At 43.6% G+C, this 8,530-nt stretch overlaps 1 protein-coding gene across 1 annotated transcript; it reads left to right on the top strand.

Moving 5' to 3' along the window:
• The first annotated feature begins 550 nt into the window (after window positions 1-550).
• LOC127694884 (uncharacterized protein C2orf78 homolog) lies at window positions 551-5,932 on the top strand. The gene is made up of 3 exons (XM_052196679.1): window positions 551-557; window positions 2,135-2,896; window positions 4,095-5,932. The coding sequence occupies exons 1-3, from the start codon at window positions 551-553 to the stop codon at window positions 5,930-5,932; spliced, it is 2,607 nt and encodes an 868-aa protein (XP_052052639.1).
• Window positions 5,933-8,530: the final 2,598 nt, after the last annotated feature.

The following is an 8,530-nucleotide window of genomic DNA, read 5'->3' as shown; positions in this document are numbered from 1 at the left end:
CCTAGTTGCCTCAACCTAGGTGACTCCTTCCTGCCCAAGGCTGCTGTCCCTGTGTATAGTGTGTGCTGATGGGATACATTCTTTTGGAATGTGACACATGATATGCACATTATTAATAATAGTCCATGAATCTGATAAGATACACTGCCATGATCTCCTAAGCTAAAAGCCAAGGCAAAGGAACAGCCATGTGAAGGTTACCTCCTTTCACTAGCACACACCTCAGCCTTCAGGGCTGCTGTTTCTCTATTATCTTGTCCACTAAATCCTGTTTAGCAGCTCAGAATCTGCCCTTCCCATTGGCTACTGACTGATTTATGACATCATTCTCTCTCAGCCTACCAGCACCTGGTAGAATCCTAGGGTTTCCATGGTGCTGCCTGTAAACAAATTTGGATCATTACAGGTTACCTGTGACCAGTGACCAGTGGGCTCTGTCTGATTCTGGACACACTCGTTGGTTTGGTCAGCGTATTATACAAAGACTACTATTTATCTGGCTCAATTGTAGGGTGGAGTACTGTTACTCCCCCTACAGAGCCCCCCAACCATGTCAGGTAAGGAAAGAAACCTTCAAACAGTTTTATCACGTCTTTCCTCATTTTTAGCATATGTTTAAATCTTTAGAATACTAAAGATGACATGGACATTAATATCTCACAGTGAAAGTCATATTAACTTTTGTTCTTACTAAGAATGTGACTTTTGACTCAACTGATTCTCAACTGATTCTTTACCTCAGAGAGATTACAGTACTACTATGGTCTGTGTTCTGTGCTGTTGAATCTTAAAGGACAAGTGAATGTGGAAGGGACTAAGAGGTGACTGGGCTCTGAAAAGGTGGTTCTTTTAGTGAAAGAAATATTGAGGCTGTTACATGAAAGACAGACCCACAAGCACTGGGGAACGAAAATCCAAAGTATAAAGCTGAAGGGCTAGAAAACAGAGAAATAAAAGGAGTCAAACTTTCAGAGATGATATTTAAGGAACACAAAGATAGTTTGGGACAGAATGTTGCAGAGAACTACGCATTTTAAATCAAAAGGCTCAAGGCATTGTCATTTCCCACGTCTTGTTTAGGCAACCATATTGTTAAGATTCCTCTGAGTGCAAGTTCATTGTCATATGTAGAGAATATTCTCCCACTTTGGTCCCCAGCTCTTACAATCTATCATATCTTGTGCAGAGTTCTCTGACTCTTGTATACACTGGCTGTGTTGGATATTATCTGTTGGGACTGGGAACTCCATAGCCAGTTCTCTGTATAACACTAATCGACAAAGGTGGGAAATCCTCACAAGGCTTCCTCTCTACAAGAGTTACAGGCAATTTAACAGGAAAAGAGGAAGAGTAAATCTTACTGAGGGATCAACCTTCTAATAGGTCAGTCCTAAACACAGGTACACACCATGAAATGTTACCAGTGGGTTGTATACATAAAGTCATAAACACATAGGTGTTTAAGAGTTATACTTAAATAAGATGTCAACAGTTATAGAAGGGGTATGAGGGACAAAGGAGGAGTTAGCAAAGTAAATGAAGTAAATACAGTATTCAGATACAAAATCCCTGATGTGTAATTATTAAAAACAAAAACACCCACACAGTATAGAAAAGTTTGGTGGTCCTGGGACTCACTTATAACAGCAGCACTTCAGAACCAGAGGCATGTTTGTTTCTATGATTTCAAGCCCAGCCTATTCTAAGTAAAGAGATCATGTCTCTTGACATAGATTTGCATAGGATAGGGAAAAGGCAGAAGCTTGAGAAGCTATCTAATGCTCTCTTACCTCTAAACACTTCAATTCTAGGACATAGTTTTGAGACAGTATCGCAGCAGGTATGAGAGCAAGACAAAGCAGGGCGAAGAAGGAATGTGTCTAGGTTGGAGCAAAAGTGAAATCAGTTTAAGCAGGTATTCCATGCAGACAGAGGAAGATCAGGGAGCTCATCAAATGAGTGTCATTCTGGCTAGTGCCAAGAATCCATCTGAGCACTTGCAATTGGGATGTCGGAGGAGACATCAGTCTTAGTCAGTCACAGCCAGTCCAAACTGGAGATAGCACTGCTCCCCCACAGTAACCTAGAAAACATCAGTCTCACCATTTTCCCACTGTCTTCTTCCTCCCTACAGAAAATTTTCAAAATTCACCTTTCTTTGGGACAGAAAGGGCTCGGCAGCCTTCTCTGCCTCTGCTGAGCAACTCCACCCAGTCTGCAGGAAGGGTGTGCAACTACTCCAGGGTCTCCACCCCAGATGTGAGTTCAGCATGGCTTCTGCCATCAGCATCCAGCACTTCTCTCCAGCCACTCATGGGTAATGCCTATCTTAACCCACATGCTGGCACAACCATGCTGACAGTGCTGACTGAGCAGGGCCAGATCTCCACCTCGGCACCCTCCTATCCAGGTGCTCTCAAGTGGGATTTCCCTGGAAGCACAGATAGGAGGGAAAATGCACTCCAGGAGTTCAATGTAGCTATCATTGACCAGGACACTACACTCTCCTCCCTGGCTGTGACAAACCAGTGTGAAAAAATTTTAGATCCCAATGCCATAGTTCCTTTCTATCCAACACTATCTACCAGCTTTGTCCAGGTCACACCACCGCAGATGCCAAATCAAGGATACAGCCTGGCTCCTTCCTACCAGGAGGGTAGCCAGGTCTATTACTATGAGCACAACAGCCTGGGCCCTCTGATAGCTGGAGAATTTGGGCAGTGTGTGCAGGCCCATGGCTCTGTGTCCTACCCTGGGAGTCAGACCTCTGCGCTCCAACCAGAGATGGTGATGGTGTTAAAGGAGATTCAGCCAAGGAATGTCCAAATACCACTCTTTACCTCTGCCTTCTCCTATTCCACATCTGCTCAATCCATGGCAGACAACAGTCTTCCCGGTGAGTACAAATCCAGGAGGGAAGGAGTGGGATCAGCACACCAAGAAGATTGACCTCTACCTTTTAGTAGTGGGCACTCCACACAGAGGGAGAATGAGTGTCCTGACAGGTTAAGTCCATCTCTGGCCTTCCACCCCCACCTTCTGACTCTATCAAAAGAGAGAATGCAAGGCCACAGTGAGTGGCATCCATCTGGTATTAAGGGATATACATGGAGTACACCACAGTCACAAGTGTAACTACCCAAGACAATCAGTCCCATCCACCAATACACTGCAATAGACTCCTTCCTGACCTATTGATCTTGAGTCTAGAAGACAATGAGAATTTTTTGTTTGGGTAACATGGAATTTTTCATGAAATGAAATGCTCCAGAGCAATGTAGTTCAGAATCTGTCCCGGAAGAAGAATTACTCCCAGATTTCCAGCACCTATTCTGGAACTTTCTTACACTTAAATTTGTAGAGAGAGTATGGTGTAGTCAAGGTACCAATTCTATATTGGCTAAAGCTGCTATTTTTTCTTTTGCTCTGGCACCCCAGAGGCAACCCATGCCCAAGAACATAAGATCATGTAGACCTGTTCTCTACTACTGAGTCACACCCAAGCCTAACAATTTCGAATTTTCATACCATTTTCCATTCCACTTATAAGATTAGGAAACATGGGGCTAGAGAAAATCCTTGGTTGTTCAAATGCATGCCTTGCAGGAGTGCCTAAGTGTGTTTGGATACCTAAACCCACATAAAAAACAAGATGCTGGGGTCATCTGAGTAATGACATTATCAGATGAAAGAATCAGGTAAGCTTTTGGAAATTATGGACCAGACAACCTACTTAAAAGCAAAGCTCCACGAAGATATGAGGCACTCTTAAGAAAGACAAAGGGGAAGAAAAGTGAAGAGCACATGTCCAGGGAATTTGGTAACTGACCAACTGAGGGTTTTCCTCCATAAACCACACAAACAGGAAGGAAAACAAAAATATCTGAGAAAACATGACATGCAATGGTCTGCAGAAACAGAGCAGTCACCACCTGTCTGCTAACAGAGGTACCACCCAAGCCCCTCAGCAAGAGCTCACAGAAATGCCTTTCCACTGCTGCAGGGGCCAAAGGCTGTGGCCCTATAAATGGGGTTGGAGGTGGGGAATATCTCTTTTATCCCAGGCACTGACTTCTTCCTTCACTCTTTTCCAGTGGTTCAAATGGAGACATCCCTGGGATTGGCACCTTCAGGCCTGACACAATGTCAGCTACAGAGTCCAGAACTCTGCAACACCTGTACCCAGGTTTCCCAGATAGGGCCACCAGCTGTCAACGGGGACAGGGCATTAACAGCTCCCATCCACAGTCCTTCAGAATTCCTGGCCTTGCCTCCACCTCCAAGCCTGGAACAAACAGAGAACAAAAACATGGCTGAGATAAAAGATGAGTTTTTAAAGACTCTGGATGCCCATGAGGGCACAAAAGAAAACCAAGACACACCGATCGAGACTTTAGAACCACCTGACTCACAGCAGCCTCTGCACTGCACTGATACTGAGAGCCTAAGGCAGAAGCCTGCTTCTGATAATGCCCATTCGGGAGGCATCAGCATGGGCCTGAAAGAGCTTGAGGGGCTAGAGAATGAGACTGGATCCAGCTTTGACTTTAAAGACATCACTACACTTGAGGCAGACATTCAACTTCCACAACTTCTCAGCACCCTCACAGACATAGACCAGGATCAGTCCTGTGAAAACTGGAGAGTCATCAGTGGCCCCTCTGACCAAGTGAGGAAGAACAAACACAAATCCTCTGAGCTGCTTGAGGGGGCTCCTCAGGCCAAACTCCAGCACCGGGACCTGGCAGAGGGAGAGGGGGCTGTGTGTGTTGCTGGGGCCAGTGACAGGGCTAATGAAACCATGGCCAAGCACCTGGAGGGCAAAGCTCCCAAAGCTCCCCCCAGCAAGAACAGAAGAGTTAGGAGACAGGGGCAAGGAAGACCAAGTGGACCAGAGAACAACTCCAAGAAAACAGAGGAGCTTAAGCAATCGAGGAACAGAGCCAAAGCAGAAGAGAAGCCCACCATCCCCAAGACCAAGAGGAAGAGGAATCCACCTGAGCTCAGCCAAAACAGCTTCAAGAAGCCTCGAACCCACCTTGGCATGCACATGCTGGAGTCCGTGCAGGTCTTCCACCCTCTGGGGAAGAAGAATGAGAAGAAAACTGGCATCTCCTCCTTCGGGGGTCTGAGAACCTTCACCAGCAACAAAGATCCAGGCCCACGCCCAGTTACCACAACAATGCTAAACAGACCATGTGAGGGCCAGGGCCCTCCCAAAAGCCCAGGGAAGGTTCAGAGAGCAGAGAGCAGTGCTGACAAAGAATGTCTATCTCCATCCCAGTACGAGCTGCCCCCAGCTGGGAAGGTCAGGTTAGTACCTCTGCCTTTTCCAACCCTGGACAAGCCTCAAGCCAGACCTGCTTCTAGAAAGCCCCTCCCCCTGGCTTCACGCAGGCCCACGGCAGCTTGCCCTGTGCAGCCTCAGTCTCACTCGGCTCAACCTAGCACACTCAGGCCAACTCAACCAGCTCCTGTCAGCACATCTTTGATGGCCCCTGCCAAGCCAGCTCCTCCAATTTCCTCCAGTGCCACACAACCTAATGTAGCCAACCCCATCCAGTCTAGTGCTGCACCACAGGTGGCTACTTCGAGGCCTGCACCTTGCAGAGCATCATCTCACACTTCTTTCCAGAAAGAGCTTGTTTCTGCTGCCAAGAACAAGGTGCCATCACCACCCAAACCTCAAACACAATATCTGCTGCAAGACTTCAGCCGCCAACCCATTCCATGGAAGAAAGTTGACATTCTCGGGCCAGTTGTCTCACAACCCATCACAAAAGAGCAGAGGCCAGAGAGGGAGGCCATGAAGAGGCGGGCCCAACAGGAGCGCGAGAATGCTGCCAAGAACGGCTCTTCTGGAAAACTGCAGCTTTTCCTTCAGAGGGAGAAGGATATGGAAATTTCTCAATATTATGGCTATGCAATGTAAGAGCTGGCCAGATCATTATAACAAAGTTCTTTCTGACATTCACTTTAAGAAATATATTCACTGATACAGATGTATAAAAGAACAAAAAACCCCACAAATATTTATATACATAGGTACATGTGCAGAAATATAGAAGACTAAGTAAATATAAATGGATAGAAAAAACATACCCACATATATTTGAATAGTTAGTAAAACTGCCTATAGAAAGTTAAGTTGGTTATTTTATTCTGATATTTCTCTTAACTGTGACGATTTAGCTTTTATTATATTCTACATGAAATTAAACTTAAGAAATACTTATTTAATAGTAAATCAATTGAGAAAATGCTACAGTTGTGCTAATATTATTTTTGAGTTTTTCATTCACTAGACATGGCATATCTTGAGGTACACACTGAATATTGAGCACTCTCTCCTCCCATTTCCATAAACTTGTACATTTCTCACTGTTCAAGACAGCTCATATTCATTTTTATGCTACAGGATTTTTCTTCCAGTTTTATGAAACATATGCAGGATTTCACTTGTAGAGGTACAATCTAAGACACATACATGAAAGAAAATAGAATTAACTGAGCCTGGTTAATTCATGATAGTCTCCACTTAATTGTTTTCCTGTGGACAACATAATTTCATTTTTATAAATTTCCCATTGTGTTTACACATCACATTTCCTTTATCCCCTTCTCTGTTGTTGGCACTAAGGCTACTACCCTAATGTATCTGCTATGGACTGTTGTAATGGCTATTTTTGGTGTCAGCCTGATTACATTTGGAATTAATTAAAACTCAATTTATTTGGTACACTTGTGAGTGGTTTTCTTAATTAAAAGTTATTAAATAACTTGAAGTAAAATACTCAACATTAATCTGGTTCTTCTTGGGTGGGAAGATCTACCTTTAATTTGGGCCAAACCTTTTTGTGTCAGCCTATATAAAGAATGGGGAAGAAGGAAGCTCTTTTTTCTTTGCTTGCTTGTCCCTACTCTTGCTATCCAGTTCATTCCTTTACTGGCATTATAATCTACTTCTTCAGGATTCCAGAAAATGTATACTGAAGGCAGCTGAGACAGCCTCATGGATTGAATAATTACAGGACTGTTATTAGATGGCCATTATTGTACAAGCAAGACCATAGCCTGCAAGCCATTCATGAGTGTGGGAGGTTGTATGTGGGGTGTATGTATTCTCCATATATATTTATTGTATCAATTCTGGTCCTCTAGAAAACCCAAACTAGATATTCTGGCTATGCAATGTTAGAGCTAAGTAGAACTGTGCTACAATCAGCAATGACAAGCAAATATGTCTGTAACATAGTGAATTGAAATTCTTTTTGTAAAAAAAAGAGTGGAATTACCTTGGCCATATGCTAGATTCATTTTTAATTTTTTGAAGATCCTCCATTGTGATTTTACTGTGTGGTAATTCTAGCAAAGAACACACATGGATGCTTTTAAAGGTCAATAGGAAGTCTGTACTGTCAGTCAGCCAGCTGCATCATGAACTTGTGGAAATCATGCAGCCCTGAGTCTCACTACCTTTGGGCAATTTTTTAAAGATGTATTTATTTTATGTATATGAGTATGCAATCTGCATGTACACCTGAATACAAGAGGAAGGCATCAGATCCCATTACTGATGGTTGTGAGCCACATGATGTTGCTGGGACTTGAACTCAGGACCTCTGGAAGACCATTGAGTGCTCTTAACCACTGAGACATCTCTCTGGGCTGACTTCAGAGTTTTAAGCACAAAATCTATGTCTTGAGTTGACACACTTCAGTTATTAGTAACAGTTATCAACAGGCAGAACAATAAAAGCCAAAAGGCAAGGCTAGCACATTTAAGGTCATTTACTGGATACAGGAACTATGGCCTAAGTGTTTGATGGTTAAGTCTTTGTTGCTATTTTTGGCAGGTGTAAGGGTCTACATACTGAATTCTAAGGTCAGCATGGTGTTTCCAGCATGGTATCAGTTGTGCTAAAGTATGAGGGCCTATTACAACTCCTATACATGAAATAAAAGCTTATATCCCTGCCAGTGATACAGAAGATTTTTCTGCAAACTTGACAGTGTTTGTCATTTCTTGACTCAACTAGTGGACATTTGTTCTCTAGATGGTGGTAGTATTTTGAACAGCCATATAACCTTCAGAAACACAGACCTCCTAGAAGAAGTGGATAATTAGGAGTGGCCTTTAAGGTTAGAGTCTAGAAAACATTCTGACCTCTCTCTTTCCAGGTCAGTCCTGACATTAGAAGCCTCTGCCATACACCATACTGCTATTAACTGTACCATCCCACCAAGCCTGCCCTGCTGTGATACACTGCACATCTCTGAACATGAGCCCAAAAAAACTCCCCTCCTTTTTTTCTGCCAGACATTGTGTCACAGCAGGAAGAAAGAAACTAAAAGACTGTAGAGAATGTTCAGTGCATACTGTCTAGCTTTGTGTCAACGTTAGCTTGAAACAAGCTAAAGTCATCTGTGCCCAGGGAGTCTCAATTGAGAAAATGCCTCCAGAAAATCAGACTGAAAGCAAAACTGCAGAGTATTTTCTTAATAAGTCATTGAGATGGGAGGACCCATT

Source organism: Apodemus sylvaticus, chromosome 1, assembly GCF_947179515.1.
Source record: "Apodemus sylvaticus chromosome 1, mApoSyl1.1, whole genome shotgun sequence".
In the NCBI taxonomy this organism is placed as follows: Eukaryota; Metazoa; Chordata; class Mammalia; order Rodentia; family Muridae; genus Apodemus; species Apodemus sylvaticus.
The sequence above is the reverse complement of the archived record's forward strand: the minus strand, read 5'-3'. Positions and strand labels throughout refer to the sequence as shown.